This window comes from Polyodon spathula, chromosome 4 (genome assembly GCF_017654505.1).
Source record: "Polyodon spathula isolate WHYD16114869_AA chromosome 4, ASM1765450v1, whole genome shotgun sequence".
Lineage (NCBI taxonomy): Eukaryota > Metazoa > Chordata > Actinopteri > Acipenseriformes > Polyodontidae > Polyodon > Polyodon spathula.
In genome coordinates this window covers 94,363,514-94,382,742 of record NC_054537.1, presented here as the reverse complement: position 1 = coordinate 94,382,742, position 19,229 = coordinate 94,363,514, and the positions used below count along the sequence as shown (strand labels likewise).

Genomic DNA, 19,229 nt, shown 5'->3' with positions numbered 1-19,229 from the left:
AGGTTTGTGTACATGAATTTCGCTATTATTTTATTTTAATCGGAAAAAACTAACTAGTATCTGCTTCAGATTTTTAAAAAAATATATAATCCTGTTTCACATTAGAATACTAAACATTGAAATGGTCGCAACCCATTTTGTTTTTATTCCGTTGTAATTTTTCTGATAAATGCATTTTTCTGGTGTCCGTAAATTAATTTACAATATAATAAAAAAGAACGAATCCTGACCAAGCTGTTGTTTTTTTTCCATTCTTCTCTGGCTGGGGCAAGCTATGTGAATTGCTGTTTATCGTATGGTAAGTCTCATTCGGCACAGCTGCTGACCAACTTCCCACAACTCTGAACTACAGTAACCGAACAGCCAGTCAGATATAATCGGTACATTTCACTTCTGTGGTAATCGGAGGTGTATCCTCGTTGTGTTAAGACCTTTATTTTAAATGCTTGTTGAAGAAACTCGTAGTCTCGTACCAATCAGAACTAGTTTGGCATATCGTAGTTTAATGGAATTTTAGTGGTATTTTAAGACCTAGGTAGTGTTTACAAGATTTAATTTACAAGGTGGATAATGTAAGCGTTACACACTACAATATCCACTATAAGATTTAATTCCTTTGTTCATTAAAAGTCGAATATTTTAACAATGTAGTGCGCAATTTTTTTCGTTGACAATTGACTTTAGTTGACCAAAATTCAGTGCCCGTGTTTGCATTTTATGATTGTTAAATCCCTTTGTATGAAACGCATTAAAAACTTACATTTCTATCTTTTCTCAGCTGTCACGCTGTGTCATTTCCTGTTAAACTAAAAATAAAAAAATAAAATACAAAAATACTGGAACGTTATTTAAAACAAACACCAACATGTTGGATGAAAAAGAAGCCAAGGACCTCTTGAATTTTCTTAAACTGGACATGCGGCCTGATCTAAAAGGACAGGCTACAGAGTATATCCTGGGCCTCACAGGGAACAAGGACGGCTGCAAGTACCTGGGTACCAAACCTGCTTTGTTAAAGGCAGTCCTGGCCCTTACCAGGGATCCCTCTGTGGCTGTTGTGAAAGACTGCTACCACACTCTGATCAACCTCTCTGCAGACCCCGTGGCGCACCAAGCCCTGATAAAGGAAGCTAATGTACTACCACCCCTGCTTCACAACCTACTGGATCCAGGCTATATATTTGCAGACCAGATCTGCACCATCTTGACCAACCTGTCCCGAAACAAAGAGACATGCAGAGAAGTGCTCAGGGCGATCCAGGACGAAGGGGTGGGTCTAGCTCAGATTGTAGAGGTTTTCTGTACTGAAGGGTACAATGAAAAGGCTTCTCTGCATTATCTGGGGCCCCTTCTTTCCAACCTGACCCAGCTCCCAGAGGCCAGGTCCTTCATACTGGACAAAGACAGGTTAGTAGTAATTAATTTGTAGCTGAACCTTGGCACACCTGTGTAATTGTATTTGTAATTAACATGTCATTACTCAATTACAGTTCAGTCACAGCTTCATGTTTTTTTACTTCTCATATTTTCATCCACTTTAGTGAGCCCATTTATTTGAAAAAACATTTTGTTTCTGTATTTGCACCTGTAGTCACTGCATAGTAGAGTAAACCGAGTAACATGTTAATGTGTGTACTCTACCTATTCGTTACTCTTTAGTGTAATTGTAATTAGAATTGTAATTGCTGCAGCATATTTGTAATCAATTGTAATTGAACAAAACAGCATTGTAATTGCAATTTCAGCAACAATTGTGCTGTCATTGTAATTCAAATTTTAATTGATCCCAGGTCTGGGAGGACGGCATGAATATTGATAAGCATTGTAGCAGTTAAAATCTCATTTCGAAATTGTAATTCAGTTATGCAACCATCTGGGCGTTTTGGAATCGCCCAGGTAGTGTAATGTTTTTAAAATACCAACTTGTGACTAATTCATTTCATAGGAGTGTGACTTGTTCACTCTGCAGGTATCTGGATTGAGATGTCCTGTCAGTGTCAGATAGCGCACAGGTGTGTGCTTCAGAGAATGCACATCCGCTCCCCAGAGCAGTGATGCTTCAATCACTGTTTTGGAGAACGCACAGCCACTCCCCAGCGCAGTAATGCTTCAATCACTGTGTTTCAGAGAACCACAGCCGCTCCCCAGCGCAGTAATGCTTCAATCACTGTGTTTCAGAGAACCACAGCCGCTCCCCAGCGCAGTAATGCTTCAATCACTGTGTTTCAGAGAACCACAGCCGCTCCCCAGCGCAGTAATGCTTCAATCACTGTGTTTCAGAGAACCACAGCCGCTCCCCAGCGCAGTAATGCTTCAATCACTGTGTTTCAGAGAACCACAGCCGCTCCCCAGCGCAGTAATGCTTCAATCACTGTGTTTCAGAGAACCACAGCCGCTCCCCAGCGCAGTAATGCTTCAATCACTGTGTTTCAGAGAACCACAGCCACTCCCCAGCGCAGTAATGCTTCAATCACTGTGTTTCAGAGAACCACAGCCGCTCCCCAGCGCAGTAATGCTCCCCAGCGCAGTAATGCTTCAATCACTGTGTTTCAGAGAACCACAGCCGCTCCCCAGCGCAGTAATGCTTCAATCACTGTGTTTCAGAGAACCACAGCCACTCCCCAGCGCAGTAATGCTTCAATCACTGTGTTTCAGAGAACCACAGCCACTCCCCAGCGCAGTAATGCTTCAATCACTGTGTTTCAGAGAACCACAGCCACTCCCCAGCGCAGTAATGCTTCAATCACTGTGTTTCAGAGAACCACAGCCACTCCCCAGCGCAGTAATGCTTCAATCACTGTGTTTCAGAGAACCACAGCCGCTCCCCAGCGCAGTAATGCTTATAATCACTGTTTTGGAGAACGCACAGCCGCTCCCCAGCGCAGTAATGCTTCAATTACTGTGTTTCAGGTGTGTGATTCAGAGACTCCTGCCTTTTACACAGTATGAAAGTTCAGCTGTGAAACGAGGGGGAGTAGTGGGAACGCTCAGAAACTGCTGCTTTGATTACTGTAAGTGATGTTTTCACACATTCGGATATTGGGTCGTAAATTTCACCAATTCCATTGCAAGCTTGTTGAGTCCTACATATACAGGACAGTGCTCTGCGTCATACGCACAGCACAGGGCTCTGCATTATCCACACACAGTACAGGGCTGTGCATTACACACACACAGTGCAGTGCGCTGCGTTATACACACAGTGCAGTGCGCTGCGTTATACACACAGTGCAGTGCGCTGCGTTATACACACAGTGCAGTGCGCTGCGTTATACACACAGTGCAGTGCGCTGCGTTATACACACAGTGCAGTGCGCTGCGTTATACACACAGTGCAGTGCGCTGCGTTATACACACAGTGCAGTGCGCTGCGTTATACACACAGTGCAGTGCTGTGCATTCAGACTTTCCTCAAGTCATTCTTTAGCCAGTTGCAGATAAATTACAGAATATTTAGGCCTACCATTTCATATGCCAAACACTGTAATACCTTATTTTAGTAATGCGCTTTAATAGAAAGTCTTTCAGCCTAGAAAGTCGACATTTTCTGCATGTCTTAATCCTCATACTGTGTTACTATTAATAGAATAAACAAGAAACTTTTTTCTAGTTTTTTGTTTTGTTTTCGTGGAATTCTAAAGTTACAGAATGGCATGCAATGTTTTTTTTTTTTCCTCCAGCATGCCATGAATGGTTGCTAAGCGATGCAGTGGATATTCTTCCTTTCCTGCTGCTGCCATTGGCAGGTCCTGAGGAGCTGTCTGAGGAAGAGAATGAAGGTAGGGTGCGAGTGCATTCCATGTTTGGATACTGTACAGTGTAGAACTCAGAGTTTAGTAAGACTCACCTGAGCTTGTTACCTATACACTGTGGCTAATCAAGCTCTTAGTAAAACCTGGAATGGGTGAAACTGTTATGCAAAGGTAATCTTATTTCCATCTCTGCTGTACACGTACAGTAGGATTTACACACAGCACAGTGTGTGATTCATATGGAAAATGTTTGTATTTCTCTGGGGAAATACTACATTTAATTCAAAAGAATGATCAGAAATAAGTCAGTGATGCGATTGTCTTGGTTTAACCAGTTCGGATTGGAAGTCGTTCCTCTAGATGACTTTCAAGCTTTCTGTCTCAGGGCTGCCAGTGGATCTGCAGTACCTGCCAGAATCACCAAATACACAGGAGACAAGACTCGCACATAAAGAATCACCAAATACACAGGACCAGACATTCGAAACATGCTCCTAGAAACCATGCTGCTGGTGAGACACTCAGAATCATACACAGGACCAGACATTCGAAACATGCTCATAGAAACCATGCTGCTGGTGAGACACTCGCACATAAAGAATCACCAAATACACAGGACCAGACATTCGAAACATGCTCCTAGAAACCATGCTGCTGGTGAGACACTCGCACATAAAGAATCACCAAATACACAGGACCAGACATTCGAAACATGCTCCTAGAAACCATGCTGCTGGTGAGACACTCACACATAAAGAATCACCAAATACACAGGACCAGACATTCGCTCCTAGAAACCATGCTCTGGTGAGACACTAGAAACCATGCCAGACATTCGAAACTGCTCCTAGAAACCATGAGACACTCGCACATAAAGAATCACCAAATACACAGGACCAGACATTCGAAACATGCTCCTAGAAACCATGCTGCTGGTGAGACACTCGCACATAAAGAATCACCAAATACACAGGACCAGACATTCGAAACATGCTCCTAGAAACCATGCTGCTGGTGAGACACTCACACATAAAGAATCACCAAATACACAGGACCAGACATTCGAAACATGCTCATAGAAACCTTGCTGCTGGTGAGACACTCGCACATAAAGAATCACCAAATACACAGGACCAGACACATGAAACATGCTCAGAATCATCAAAGAATCAGCAAATATGCTTGCGTCCTCACCGTATGCCCCTTTTTAAGATGATGATGTTGATGGTAATGATGATGATAATATAATAATAATAATAAATCAATACTGTTTTAACAGGAAATGTTTGATTAATGTTACTGTTAGTATTTTATGTCAAAAGCATTTATCATCTACACGAAATCCAATACATTGCCAAACATCGCTTTTCCGTCCTCCCTTTCCTTTACTCCAAAAAATGACCAATCTTCATTTTCGGTTTCTTCCATTTTATTGAAATACAATAATTATGTAGCTAATTTTGAAATCAGCAAAATGAAATTAAAATATGAGCTGATCTGACTTGTCCAATGGAAATCCAGAGGCGGAAGGATTGTATCCTAATGCTACTTGCCATACTAGCACTAATGTAAGAGCAGAACTACAAAATCAATGTTTTAATGCAAGCTGGCAATGGGAGTCTTCAAACGGGGCTCTAATTGAATGCATTGATTCACCAATATACAGTCGAAGCTCAGGAAATTTAAGGACAGATGATCAATAAACGATCATCAATTCATTGTTATATCTCTACTTTGAATGATAATGTATATGTTAAAATTAGACCAAGAAAGCACAGGAAGACTTGAGCTTTGGAAGTGTCCATATTTTTAAATTTGAAGAAGAGATTTTTCATCTTGAAATGTTTTTTCTAACCTGAGAGTAAGACAAGGTAGACAAAGATTAGTAAAACTGACAGGGACATTATGCCAAGATGCAAAAATATATAGAAGCAGATGTGCAACAGTGATGCTGTAATTAAATATAATAACTGGTGAGCAATGTTTTCAGTGGGCTAATCCAGTTGATATTTTGGAAACACATGCTCATTAATACTAGCAACAGAGCGCTATCTTAGCATGAGCTGTCAAACAGCAACATATCTCCACAATTCTCTAGAGTGTACTTGACAAAGAAAACCCCCCCAGCGCCCTTCATGAGGGAGTCACCGTAAACATCTAGAAAACATCTACTCGAAAAATCTCCCATCCACAGACAAAGATGCTTTGTATTACATTCTGACTCTGACTGAAGGTAAGCCACTTCTCATAAAAAGGTACACAGAAATGTTAGGAAACACATACACAATTGGAAAACAAGTGAACATAAAAATGGCAAAACAGTTGTACATACTGAAAAAAATGTTAAAGCGGCTAATTTTAACACTCTCCCTAACCTTTTTTTCACCTATTTGAAGAAAAATAAAAAAAGTTCTCACGGAAACCTGACAGCAAAAAACCCCCCAGGAAATTCAGCTCCACAACACCTTAAAATCACGGGAAATTCAGCTCCAGAACACCTGAAAACCACAGGAAATTCAGCTCCACAACACCTGAAAATCACAGGAAACTGCCTGTTTTTAAGTTACAAGTTTAAACTGTTCCCTTTGGTTGCAATCGCGTTATCACTCCTACAGACCATTGGAGTTGCGGTTTTCTCTACTGTCTCACATAATGCAAACCTTATTTAAAATTGTGTTCAAGTTCGCAAAGTTGTTACTATTTTAAATAAAATTATTCAAATAGTTCACTCTCTGTCTGATAACTCACTACCCCCCCCCCCCCCCCCAAACAACAACACAGAATTTAAGAACAGGAAAAAATTGCCCACCAGAGATTATAAAAACTGTTGCATGTGTTAGACCTTTGGCAGTGTGCTGTTGGAGAATGTGAACGGAGAAATCTGCCCAGACTTCTCAAATATAATGTGTTTTTTTTACCTCTCAAGTTGACATCGACGAAGGCAGGCCGTCAGATTCTGAAGAAGAAGAATGTCTACCCCATCATGAGAGAGTTCCACAAGTGGGAGAAGGAACCGGATGTCATGGTGTCCTGTGAGAAACTAGTGCAGGTAAAGAAACAGCCCTACCAAGAGCCCTGTAGCACACCACTGCCAATACCAGAGAAGTAACTGATCTGAAATGTTATTGCAGGTTCTGATTGGGGATGAGCCAGAAACAGGAATGGAGAATCTGATGGAAGTTAACATTCCAGAGGATGTGGAGAAAAAGTTCCAGGCTCTGGATGTAGAGGAGCAGAAACAGATTGAAAAAGAGAGGGAGGAGCTGTTAAAGAGTGAAGCCGAAGAGAAAGCAGAGGCAGGGAGCAGTGAAGCAAAGAGGGAATGCAGCGGTGAAGCACTGGCGCGCTGAGGACTTCAGAGGCACGTTAAAGACTAAAGCATGCATTATTAGAGATGGTTACCCCCAAATAATTAAGTCACTTTACCATGTTCAACAACAAAAGTCTGAAATTGTAGACACTTAGTCACAGAGAAACAAAGAGCTGTTGGAAACTGGTGATGCTATTTTTTTGTGCATTAAAAAAACAAACAATAAATTAAGTAGTTTACTGACTGACCTGGATTGTTACCTAGATTAGCACCAAATGGAGTTGCAATTAGAAAATCCAGCCTCAAATGAAATATGTATTCCATCAAATTAAAAATCTATTGTGTGCTGAATAAAGCATTTTTAGAAATATGTTTAATGAACTTTTGTGGTCTTTTCTGTGATCAATCTCTCTTAAGCCTGAAGTGAGATTAACTCAATTCTATTAATTATTAGTTAAGAAGAAAATTGAGTCTGTACTGAAGCATGAATCTAGCTTTTGTAGCAAACTCCTTATAGATTTGGATCCAAGTCCACATCGCTTGTGTATTATGATATATGCTTGGATATTTTTATCCCAGAAAACAAGAAAAACAAAAATGTAGAAATGTCTGTTTTTATTTTTATTTGGGTTGGTCAGATTGAGTGTGGACGCGTGCGATAATTTTCCTGGACTGTTTGAGATTTCCAGAGGAGCCTGTGTGTTTGGTGGGCTTGTGGGGCTGGTTGTGGAAGGGCTGGGGGTCTGAGGGGGGCCTCGGTCTGCTGGTGAAGAGTCTGTTGGGGTTATCAGACTGGTGGGCTGACCGCAGATGCAGCCGGCTTTGGGGTTTGACCCCCAGCCTTTGTGAGTTCACTTCGGCGTTCCTCTCTATATCTTGCTCATGCTGCTGGACATTCTTCCCGGTCACACCGCAGGCTTTGTGTATGCAACTACCGAACTCTGGGAAGCAGTTAGGAATATCACACACGTTCCTTCTGCGGGGCAGGGTCGAGACAGGCGTGGTTACAGTATCTGAGAGAAAGGGTTGAAGAGTGTGCAAGGTTCAATGTGCAGTCAAAAAAAGACCCTTTTAATTATTTTGTCAGTTTTCATATTTTCTCACACAAGTATTAAACATTGGGTTCTGAGAGATGCACTTGGTAGACTCCTGTGTACACTGTAAAAGCAGTAATGCTTTATTTTTCAGTCAGGTTAGAATCTTTGTAATTAACATTTAAACTGTAAAGCAAAACAAACAATGCTATATAGTACCTTTGAACGAGTGAAATAGTGGAGTAAAACCAAACCTGCATGAAAATCTTACCTCCTCTGCTTTCTCTGGCTTTCTTCCCTTGGCAGTAGGTCTTGTCCTGACTGATGTACCCATGCAGCATATTGTAAACAAACGGTGTAGCTGAACTCATCCAGGGGTGTGCGGCCATTTGTCCCAAATTGAGTCGAGCGGAGGGCCTCCACTGCAACAGCTTCCTGATCAGATCTTCACAGCCTGGCAGAGACATTCACACAACACTTTACCAAGGTGGAGTTTTCAATGCCATGCACTCCTGGTACTGTTAGTTGGACTAGCTTACATCCATGTCTATGTGCAGGCCTTTTTTTATTGTCTTTCTCTGTGTGCCACTGTGACAGAGTGAATGAATCTTGGTCGGAAGATGACCATCCAGGAAGGGGGCGGAGTCACAATACCCGAAGTCATCGACTTAACCCTTTGCAGTCCATTTATTCAGCGCTTGTCAGGCACGTCAGGTCCAATTTATTTTCACACGCGCTGTTTAATTTTTTTTTCAGAGCAAAACAGGTTTAAAAGGCATTGAATTGCAAAAGGACACTCAGTACTGTATCTACAGCCAAGCCCCACCCCTTGTTCACTGCATTTTTCACATACCTCTTATAGACGTGCATACTGATAAATCCTCTCCTGATCACTCGTTTTATCACCAAACTCCTCAATAATGCGATCCAAGTTATTATTTTATTACTATAAAAATCTCCAAAAAGCTCTGCAAATGTCTGTGATATTCTTTATGCGCTGGAAGCAGCTACCTCCTTTGTTATGTCCGTGTTATCTCTGTAAAGGATGGGGCTATGAGATACAGCCTTTTTTTTCATTCAGCCATTGGAAGTTTTTCTCGGCTTTTCAGAGAAAAAACGATTAGAGACCCTTTGCTTTACAGCCGACATCGGACTGGAAAGTGAAAATTGTAATGTCGGACCTGGTCCGACATAGGACCGCAAAGGGTTAATGCGGTAGGTTATGTGTCAGTCATGGATTGGAAGATACGTGATTGCACTTGCAACCGAAGGGGGTGCGACTAAGGGTATTTCCATGGATGTGACGAAGCGATCTGTTCCTTTGTTATGGTTTTACGAAAGAACCAGGAAGGAGTAAAAGCGTGAGTTTACGTGCTGTATTCTGTCTGTCTAATAATGGTTACTTGTTTGTTATTGTTAGATGGCTAACCACCAGGAGCTGTTGCTATGACTCCAGCTCTACACCTGGACACCTGTTTTCTTTTTCCAGGTCATTTAATGAGATACAGTAAATGGGGGAACCTCTGTTTTCTGTTATATATTACCCATTAAACCCACTGGGACCCATATTTTTTTAATAAATATATTGGTATCCCTGAATAGATAATAGAGGACATTAAAAACTCAGACTTTCTGAACTGAGTCCACTAGAGGGAGCTGTGATGCTTGATGTTACCACATCAAGAGGGATGCTCAGCATATTGGACGCCTTATAAATTATTAAGAGTACACAAAGCACAACTGAAAAAAAAAATAAGACGAGTATGACATTGGTGATGGGGTTAACACTAAAGGGTGATTGTAAAGTGGGTCATACATAGGCACATTATTGTTGTTTTTAATATGTATTTATGCTTGTAAGCCAGTTTTTGGCTTGATCTGCATTCTGCTTCAACTTCAACTTTGCTTCAACTTTTCCACATTGTTTTGACGATAATAGGGTAAGTTCCAAAATCACATTAAATGAAAACAGCAGCATAAAAAAGCAGCCAATTGAGGGGCTCTCGAGTGGTGGATCCAGTAAAGGCGTTCCACGTGGAGCGCAGGATGCGCCCTATAGCCTGGACATCGCCGGTTCGAGTCCAGGCTATTCCACTGCCGACCGAGGATGGGTGCTCCCAGGAGGCAGCCAGGGGAGGGCTTCGGTCAGGCTATCCTCGGCTTGCTATGCACCAGTGACCCCTGTAGACTGGCCGGGTGCCTGTGGGCTTGCCTGTAAGCTGCCCAGAGCTGCATGGTCCTCCAACACTGTAGCTCTGCGTTGGCTGCATGGCAGGCTTGCAGAGTGAAAAGAAGTGTTCGGCTGACGGCACACGCTTTGGAGGACAGTGTGTGTTTGTCTTCATCTTGGACATTTTCAAATTGGGAGAGAAACATGGTAAAATTATTGGTGACTATTAAATAAAAAAAAATTTAAAAATTAAATTAATGGATACAGCTCATTAAATAACTAACTCAAATAAATAACTCAGTTACTTTTATGATGTTTGGAAATATTCTGAGGGAATTAAACAAACAAAATTGAATTTGTAGCAACTGTACTTTTTTTTAATATATATAAGTATTAGCATCTCTGCACCTGTACTGGTGTGCTTACATTTTATATACTGCTTTCATCAGTACCTGAAGACACGGGGTGATGGAAGCGAATACCATCGTGTCTGATCAGCTGCAGCAGCTTGTGTGGATGGCTCTCGTGGAACGGCAGCTTCCCCGTCACCATGGCGAAGAGAATCACTCCTCTGTGAAGAAAACACACCTGGTTAAACTGTCTTGGTGTACAGTAACAGCAGTGACTGATTAAAAACAGCTGTCCAGATGTTAGCTTAAGACTCTTTATGAATGCAAGACTGTTATTGTACTGTCTATCACACTGCCACGTTTTTTTAGGGGCAGCCTGTTCCCAGGGGTGCGATATGGTAACAAAACATTTTTAAAGCAGTGGAAATCATGCTAAACTATGAAACCGAAGAAACGGAAAAGATGATGTAAACACAAGCCTTGCACTACCTACTTACAGACTCCAGAGCTCTGCCTGCTCTCCGTTGTACTTCCTAGCAAGCAATATTTCAGGCGCAGTATAGGCCACTGAGCCACAGAATGTGCTCATCAGAGCACTCTTGTCAGTGTTCTTGTTGGCAAAGCCGAAATCTGCCGAGGTAAAGACGGCTGATTCAGTAATGGAAATAATGGGTCTGTGGTTAGGGGTCAGAAAGGGAAAACGACGTATTATTTAACAGCTTTGCTGCTGCTCTTCATGATACTGGTCTTTAAAACTTATATTTATATATATCTTTTAAACCATTTTATATATATATATATATATATATATATATATATATATATATATATATATATATATATATATATATATATATATTGACAGACAAAAGTATTTGGGCAGTTAAAAAAATTTTAAAACCATAAAGAAAATTATTTCTATAATTTCTAATTTTTCTATTGAAAGATATAAATTAAAGCTTTATAATAAAACAACTAATTATTACACAACATGCATACAATGAAAAATAACATGCAAAAACCAATGTCATACTTTGACAAAAGCATTTGGGCAATCAACATATTTCGTATGGAACACATTCGTTGCTAATTATTGACAATTGTCATGACTGAAACGCAGCACTTGATAATTATAGAATAAATACATAATCAAGTGCTGAAAAATAAATTGCATCAATAAAAAAGACATCTCTTCACAAAACTCTTCCTTGCCCTTTGTCTAAACTTCTGTTTAAAATGTGTGTTTGCAAATTACATAAGGTTTGATGAATACAAAAGCATTAGCCTACATAGTCTTTTACAAAAGTGATTGTAATTATCGTTCCCCTTTCCCTGTTTCTTCCCCACCATAACCCTAAATAAATAGTGTAACTCAGGCAGCAGCAGGTTCCCCTTTGTCACCTGCTTTTAGGTCTGGTGAAGAACAGCTCTTCTTTGGTGCCTTCACCATAAAAAGGACGACCATCTTAAAAAACAAAGCTCACAAAATCATGCTTACTTTACCTGTCAGTTTTACAAATCCTCGCCCATCTAATAAAATATTTTCACATTTCAAGTCTCTGAAAAATAGAAGAAGAAAAAAAAAGTATATTACAGACCTCAACATGGGCCACCAACAACACATATAGAGTGGGCTCAGACTATGCAACTATGACTCACGTAGCCCAATCCCAACCAATACATCTAATAACACACATAGTACAATACTCAGACTATGCAACTGTGACTCACCTAGCCCAACCTCAACCAATACATCTAATAACACACATAGTGCAATACTCAGACTAGGAAGACTTGATGTTGCTTGACCTGTGTACAATGTGGTTGATGTGGCAGTGTGCCACAGCACTGATGATCTGCTTGAATATTATGCGTGCATCGTCTTCATCAAGCCCTGGATTCCTCCTGCAGCTTGACGCCGCATTCACGTACTCCAGCAAGTCTCCACGCGATGCCAGCTCCAGCACCAGGTAAAAGTGCCCGGAAGAACGAAACGTTTCATACAGCTGAATCTGGGGAAAAAAATCTTTACTCAATGATCTTGAACAATCTGCATACATTACAGTACCAGGATTGCCAAAATAAAAACGTCAATAATCATGTTTTGTACAGTAATTAGTGGAGTTAAAGGGGTAGTACTTTACATTGAGTGTCTAATTACTATGTTATTACACATAATTACAATGGAAATAATACAAAGTTATAATATACTTAATGTATAAATGTTTTTTCATAACATATGGAGTTACACAATTGTATCACATAAGGGTTAGGCTTAGGGTTAGGGATAGGATTAGTGTTATATCGTGCAAAAATCTTTACACATTAACAACATTATAACTAAGCGTAAAAACACTGTAAATATGGGTACTACACATGTATTTACTAAGTAGCTACATGTAAATGCACAGTAAGTAGAAACACAATGGAAAGTGTTTCCTACATTAGTATAACAACTTTCTTGCAAGTACCTTCCTACATTATTTTCATTTTGAATCAGATGTGCCCATTTTTCCTGCCACCACACTTCCTGTGCAGCAGGTTTCATGGTCCCACCTGATGCCATGTGCACATAGGGAGTTGATAAGAAATGTGCAAGAAAGTGGTATGCTAATTGGTAGGTAAGAAAATTGGTTATTGCTCTTAGTTTGAATGTGTTTTTGGTACTAGCCACACCAGGGGTGAAATTCTGCCGGTACTCCATCATCTCACACAGTCCAATAGCGCAGCAATTCTCAAATGCGCCTTCATTCAGCACAGTTCAGCTACTTGCATTCTGTTTCTTCATACTGCTTCTGTTACTGTTAGCTGCTATTGGTCACCATTAACGTCAGTAAAATCACTCTGTGTTGATTGGCCAAGCTTTCATTCTGATCAGATTTAATTTCACTTTGTGTCAGTGCTCATTCATTGATCAACGAGAGAAGAAGACCTTAGCAGTACAACATGAAAACAGCGTTATGGAGCAATTATCATTATGACGTCATTATTATTTTCTTTAGTGCGGCGGAGAAGCTATCTGAAATATTCTAAACGACCATTGCTACACATGAATTTAAAGGCAAAAATCCGTCTCAGTGCTCACCATAAATTACATAGCTTGTAAATATTAGAAATAATTATCAAAACACGTTTTGCCTTGCACCGATTTACCACATTGCCAGAAACTGCACGAAACTTTTATAAATGGCAAGTGATGTGCGAGACCGTAGGAATTAACAATAATATATAAAAAAACAGGATCAAAGTACAGTTTGAGATTTTGGTAAGCGAGTCAGAATCGGGATACAGGTGGAGGCGTGCTTCACGCTGTTCAAACACTGGCCCAGCCTGCAAGGTACATGGTAAGCATAGTGATCAATGTTTTGTTTTGTTGCGATCCTAGTATTTTCTGTTATAAGGACTGTAATAAATGAAAACCAAAACGGTGAGGTGTTTTTTCTTTGTGCAATGCCCACTTTTCTAAAACATTTTGAAGAGTTTATTTAAGTTAAATGTGGGTTTTTACTTGAGTGCACACTCAGAAGTAAACCACAGTAATTATATTAATTTATGAAAATGTGTCTTTTGCCACTTTGTTTCTTGTGCAGAAACCACAATACCAGGGATAAAATAACAATAAAAGTCTACTTTTATACTGTTTCTGGAATAGATCATGGTAATTAATCTACACAGAAACACAACAGAGAAGCACACAGAACATATCATTGGAAGATAAGTAATAAGTACAAAATAAATAAAAGAAACAGGGATATATGTTCTAATCCAAGGCTTTTATTGTAGCACGGCCAGGTCCTGTAGGTGGGTACCCAGGGTCTGGAAAGCATGGGGATGATTGCTGAGAATACTATGGAGATTAAAATGGCCAAGTACATCATTAATAGTAGTGTCTGTCACATAATACATTTGAGGGGTATTATAGCCCCTATTGTGCATTGTCTGACTTTTTTTTATTATTTTTTCATAGCACAGTTGTTTTTTATACCATTTTTTATAACATCATCCTTTTTAGGATATCTTAAAACAAAACTCCCTCTACATCAGTTACTGCACAGTGTAATATTGTGTAATGCTTGTCATTTAAGATTCAGCTTGCGTGTTATATTACAGTACATGACTGACAGATACATGCAGAGGGTACAAAGCTTTCAGTATTTGCAGCTTTTTTGTTCATGGTGAATTGGTTATAATTGATCAGTTATTAAGGCTTATTTTGTATTTAGAAATGTATCGTGTCCCAATTTTTAAATGTTTACACCCGGCTGTGCATATGAGTATCTGCACTTTATTACTGAGAATTTCACCCCCGAGCCAAACCCAATGTACCCACACCAGTTGAATTGCATTGCTAATCTGTGCTAATAAGGTGCGCTGGTAGGATGGCACAGTGGTAACGTTTTGGAATTTTGACATGCCAATGGTGTCACACTCATACAATATAAAACAACAAACAACAGTAATCCAAAATATAATTTAAAACCTGCAGGATGCCAGGCGAAGTAGACAAACGTTTCGGATATTGTCTTTATCACTGTACTACAGCGTACTAATGTGGGCACTAAGCATAACGTTTGTCTACTTGACTTAGGTTCCTATATTTAACTGAACTTATTCCTAAATACAGTATAATAAAAGCAATACTGCAACGCACAACGCTGTTGTGAATTCCGAGAATCCTATGAAACCTACCACGCACGGGTGTTTGTAGGTGGCATTTAAAGCACAGATTTCTCTGTTCAGGAACTTTCTAGAAAATGCTGGAGAAGCTTCTGAAACTGATATAATCTTGATTGCAACCTGGAAGACAGTGAAAATACAATTTTACACACACTCACTAAATCACTGCAGAGAAACACCTATACATTATTAAGGGATACATCGTACCAGTTAGTTTAAGTGTCGTAATACAGTTTGCACACAATAGAAATTCACCGTCTGTGCAGGCTGCTACAACTGAACAGTAACCCTGCTGCATGCACCAAACGCAGTGTTATTATTCAGGTAACCGCTAAGTTACCTATATTTAAAAAGTCGCAATGCTCTGTAATGCGTTTTGAATGTCTCTGGCTACATTATCAGTTATTTACCTTGTTATGGGTCTTAATCCTGAGGTCCGTGGCCAGCTTATAGTTCTGGCAGATCTTATCCGGTGTTGCATACCCAAGGTAAACTTTCGAGAATGCTCCCGTGCCGATTTTCACAGAGGTCAGAAGGTACCCGTTCTCCCGGCATACACCGGCCTTTTCTCTCAGACTCTTCTGCACGTTTTTGGTTTTGGCGCAGCTCATATTGAAATACTCACATCTCAAATCCAGATGTACATAGCCAAACTTTGTAATTTGTTTTTAAAGTTCAAAACATTGCATTTTCATTTATTTTACTAACAAAACAAAACAAAACAAAATAAAAAAAAAAAACAACAACGCAAAGATAACTTATTGTTTTCTTCTTTGCTTTCGTCATCTTATATATAATGTTGCTTTTGCATAATTTAATGATCTGTAAAATACTTTGGTGTTAACTGATATAACTGTTTTGGGGTGGTTTCCATGGAGCTGTAGAACAGGAAGACAAAGACAGTCTAGAACAAAAATGGAAAAAGGAATTCTAGAACAGTAGAACATTTTATAATGCAACGTTTTCATTGATTGACATAAATAATACATTGAATGCAAAGTACATTATTATTATTATTATTATTATTATTATTATTATTATTATTAGCTACGTCCTTATAAAAATTTGAAAATATAATGCACAACTACAAAGGTAGATCACAACAGCTGAACTGGTTACGTAACGGTGACCATGATGTCATCTCGTCTTTTTGTATGTCATGTCTCTCCTTGTCATATCTCTCCATGTCGTCGTGATAAATTATAGGAACATTTGGGAACTGTACGACAGAATAAACCCAAAAAAATCAAACATGTGGACTCCCTAACGGGTTTTTAGTATATGTATATATATATATATATATATATATATATATATATATATATATATATATATATATATATATATATATATATAATCTATACATGATTCATGGTACAATCGAATCATTATAGTTTGACCAGTCGTGGAACAGAAGACAGTGGGTTCTTGGAACGTTATGTCACACAGAAGTATGTAGAAAACCAATTGCTGAAAGGTTAAACACACACAGCTATGTAGGTCTCTGTTTCCATTAGTCTCAAAAGGGACCTGTGCTTCAGGTGTTTACTCAGCTGTGCACACTGAGCTGAAAAACCCACTAAAGTACTTCATCCCAGTAAAGATTAGACTGGACACATTTTGGAAGGCTTCAGCAAATGCTTAATCACTGACAATATTTTTAAGATGAGCATTTATGACCAATGTTGTATCAACAACTCCAGCAGTCACTGGGAGCTCACCCTGCTGTGTGTAGGGCTGGATCCGTCACTGGGAGCTCACCCTGCTGTGTGTAGGGCTGGATCCGTCACTGGGAGCTCACCCTGCTGTGTGTAGGGCTGGATCAGTCACTGGGAGCTCACCCTGCTATGTGTATGGCTGGATCAGTCACTAGGAGCTCACCCTGCTGTGTGTAGGGCTGGATCAGTCATTGGGAGCTCACCCTGCTGTGTGTAGGCCTGGAGCAGTCACTGGGAGCTAAAAGTAAAAAGAAATACGTGCCTTGTGAGGTTTTGCTGAGCTGCTAGATCACAAGGAAGAAAACTTGGTTGGACTTAATAAAAAAAATCCCTAAGCCCCCCCCCCCCGAAAAACAGATTAATGCAGGATATGCTACACAAGGGCCCAGTTTCAGTCAGTCAATTTGTTAAAACGCCCATTCCATCAAATTCATTGTCTTTCACTTGATCAAAATCATATGATCACTGACTGACAAGCACAAGGTAGCTTGGCAATGCGTAAGTGATGGTGACAATCTGTTCAATTCATCTTGAATACAATGACTGACAAAACTGTACCCATAGGCTGCTGTCCAAATCTTACCTGACTAGCAAGATTAGGATATAGGTAGGGATATATATATATATATATATATATTATATTATATAGAAGCTTATATATATATATATATTATATGTATAATTATAACCATTTTAAAGTTTCCTATCTCTTACGCATACTATTTTTTTAGAATGCATAATGTTTTTTGTTTTTTATTCTTCTAAGTTTTGGCAGGGCAGTTTCTTGAGCTCCATACAAAAAGCTCAGTAAAAGCAACGGTAAACAAGACCTCGGTCTCAGTGGGTTTATGCCTGGTGAAAGAATGAAGAAATATCTTGAGACAAGTAGGGAAGTAAGTGTGATTCTGTTCTAACTGTGGCTCAATTAATAGCCCTGTTTAAATAGGGTGTTTTGTCACCCTCTTGTGTGAATTGATAAGAATGAAACCAATGTTTGAATTTCAAGCTTTGTGGCAGTGCCTCCATTTACTTATGTTGTGCATATTAGTACCATTGTATAGTCCCTTCAAATGGTTACCCAAGTCAGAAACATTATTATTATTATAGACAAAGCTTACTATATTCTATTTATTTTATTAAAATTGAGATTTTGTATAAGTTTAGAATTTAGGTTTTATTTAACTAGAGAAGCGGTGTCCTGTTTTTAAACTGCATGCTTTTTATGTGTATAAAATGAAACAATTTGTTTCTGGTAGCTGAAACTCTGAGATGCGGAGTACCTTGTATTGGATTAGATATTGTAGTGTAATAAAATATTGTCAATTGAGAGTGATAACAAGTAGGTAATTTGAATCTGCTGGTATAGTGGTTCTGCTGGTTTTTCAACTGGTCTTGCAGATGCAATAGACTGTACTGCTCACTGAATATGCTGCTTCAGTGGTCAAAAAAACAGCTCATTTAAAGACCCTTTACTTTAAAAGGCAAGTGGTTGCTGATGCACTCCTAATTGTGTGTAACTGATGTAAACTTGTGGTAGGGACTTCTATACCAGTTGGATTACCAGTAAGAAACCATTTTCTAATAATTTCTGCTCAACCGCAGTTACTTAGAGTATCTGAGCTCTGCAGACCAGACCCGATATGAGCTTGTATATTCAAGGCAAGCTCTTCAGTGTTTATGAAGTTAACGACAATTATGAAAAATAGCTCTGTGACCTACCTTAGCTGTAACCCTTCCTTTTTTTCTTGTTCTGTTTTTGTTGGCCCTCGTTGTACCTGTATATTACACTTCATAGTGGCACCGCTGTGGTTTCCTGTGGAGCCGTTCCCAAGAAGAATTGCTCAGTTCCTTGTAAATCTTAGCTCTTTTATGGCCACTTCATTCATAGCTACCATCAGAATAACAGATTTTTCATGATGAAATGTCACAATGATTTTGTTCATAAAAGTTGCTTAGCTCGGAAAGTAGCATTGCGGAACAAGAGGTACTGTTTGCTTCCTTTTCCTTAACGTAATCAAGTGAGAATCAGCTGTGAATGCCTTCAGTGCTCTCTGGTGAAGGAATGTCTGCTGCTGCCAAGGAATGGTCGCTCCACTGGGGTTGATCTGCTGGTAGGTCCTTTAACTGTTTATTACGAAGGCACTTGAAAACAATTACAGATGCAATTGTAATGACTCGTCTCGAGTCGGAATTAACCCACAATTTTTCATGACTCCAC

The 19,229-nt window shown here is 39.5% G+C and overlaps 2 protein-coding genes and 1 long non-coding RNA gene across 4 annotated transcripts; 1 reads left to right on the top strand and 2 right to left on the bottom strand.

Annotated features, from left to right (window-relative positions):
* The first annotated feature begins 8 nt into the window (after positions 1–8).
* hgh1 (HGH1 homolog (S. cerevisiae)) lies at positions 9–7,434 on the top strand. Its single transcript, XM_041249158.1, has 8 exons — positions 9–298; positions 779–1,407; positions 2,911–3,011; positions 3,681–3,779; positions 4,138–4,186; positions 4,222–4,264; positions 6,679–6,801; positions 6,884–7,434. Exons 2-8 carry the CDS (start codon positions 866–868, stop codon positions 7,100–7,102), a joined length of 1,176 nt encoding a protein of 391 aa, XP_041105092.1. The 5' UTR covers positions 9–298; positions 779–865; the 3' UTR covers positions 7,103–7,434.
* Positions 7,435–7,507: 73 nt separating this feature from the next.
* LOC121315161 (testis-specific serine/threonine-protein kinase 5-like) lies at positions 7,508–15,988 on the bottom strand. The gene is made up of 8 exons (XM_041249157.1): positions 15,704–15,988; positions 15,306–15,413; positions 12,426–12,628; positions 12,120–12,175; positions 11,114–11,246; positions 10,719–10,837; positions 8,368–8,550; positions 7,508–8,075 (listed from the first exon to the last, which is right to left on the bottom strand). The coding sequence occupies exons 1-8, from the start codon at positions 15,902–15,904 to the stop codon at positions 7,684–7,686; spliced, it is 1,395 nt and encodes a 464-aa protein (XP_041105091.1). The 5' UTR covers positions 15,905–15,988; the 3' UTR covers positions 7,508–7,683.
* An 83-nt stretch (positions 15,989–16,071) lies between these two features.
* Positions 16,072–19,010, bottom strand: LOC121313892. 2 transcript variants are annotated; one of them, XR_005950065.1, is made up of 3 exons: positions 18,731–19,010; positions 17,015–17,249; positions 16,072–16,197 (listed from the first exon to the last, which is right to left on the bottom strand). It is a non-coding gene; the product is annotated as an uncharacterized LOC121313892 (long non-coding RNA). The 2 variants fall into 2 exon arrangements; XR_005950066.1 differs by having other exon boundaries at positions 16,072–16,171.
* Between the last annotated feature and the right edge of the window lie 219 nt (positions 19,011–19,229).

Excerpts from the sequence above, each read along its gene's own strand:
- LOC121315161 (XM_041249157.1), bottom strand. The coding sequence starts at position 15,904 with ATGAGCTGCGCCAAAACCAAAAACGTGCAGAAGAGTCTGAGAGAAAAG. Across the intron at positions 15,414-15,703 it reads GGATTAAGACCCATAACAAG|GTTGCAATCAAGATTATATC; the intron begins GTAAATAACTGA and ends ACTGTCTTCCAG. Across the intron at positions 12,629-15,305 it reads CCTACAAACACCCGTGCGTG|ATTCAGCTGTATGAAACGTT; the intron begins GTAGGTTTCATA and ends TTTTTTCCCCAG.
- hgh1 (XM_041249158.1), top strand. The coding sequence starts at position 866 with ATGTTGGATGAAAAAGAAGCCAAGGACCTCTTGAATTTTCTTAAACTG. Across the intron at positions 4,265-6,678 it reads TCCTAGAAACCATGCTGCTG|TTGACATCGACGAAGGCAGG; the intron begins GTGAGACACTCA and ends TTACCTCTCAAG. Across the intron at positions 6,802-6,883 it reads CCTGTGAGAAACTAGTGCAG|GTTCTGATTGGGGATGAGCC; the intron begins GTAAAGAAACAG and ends ATGTTATTGCAG.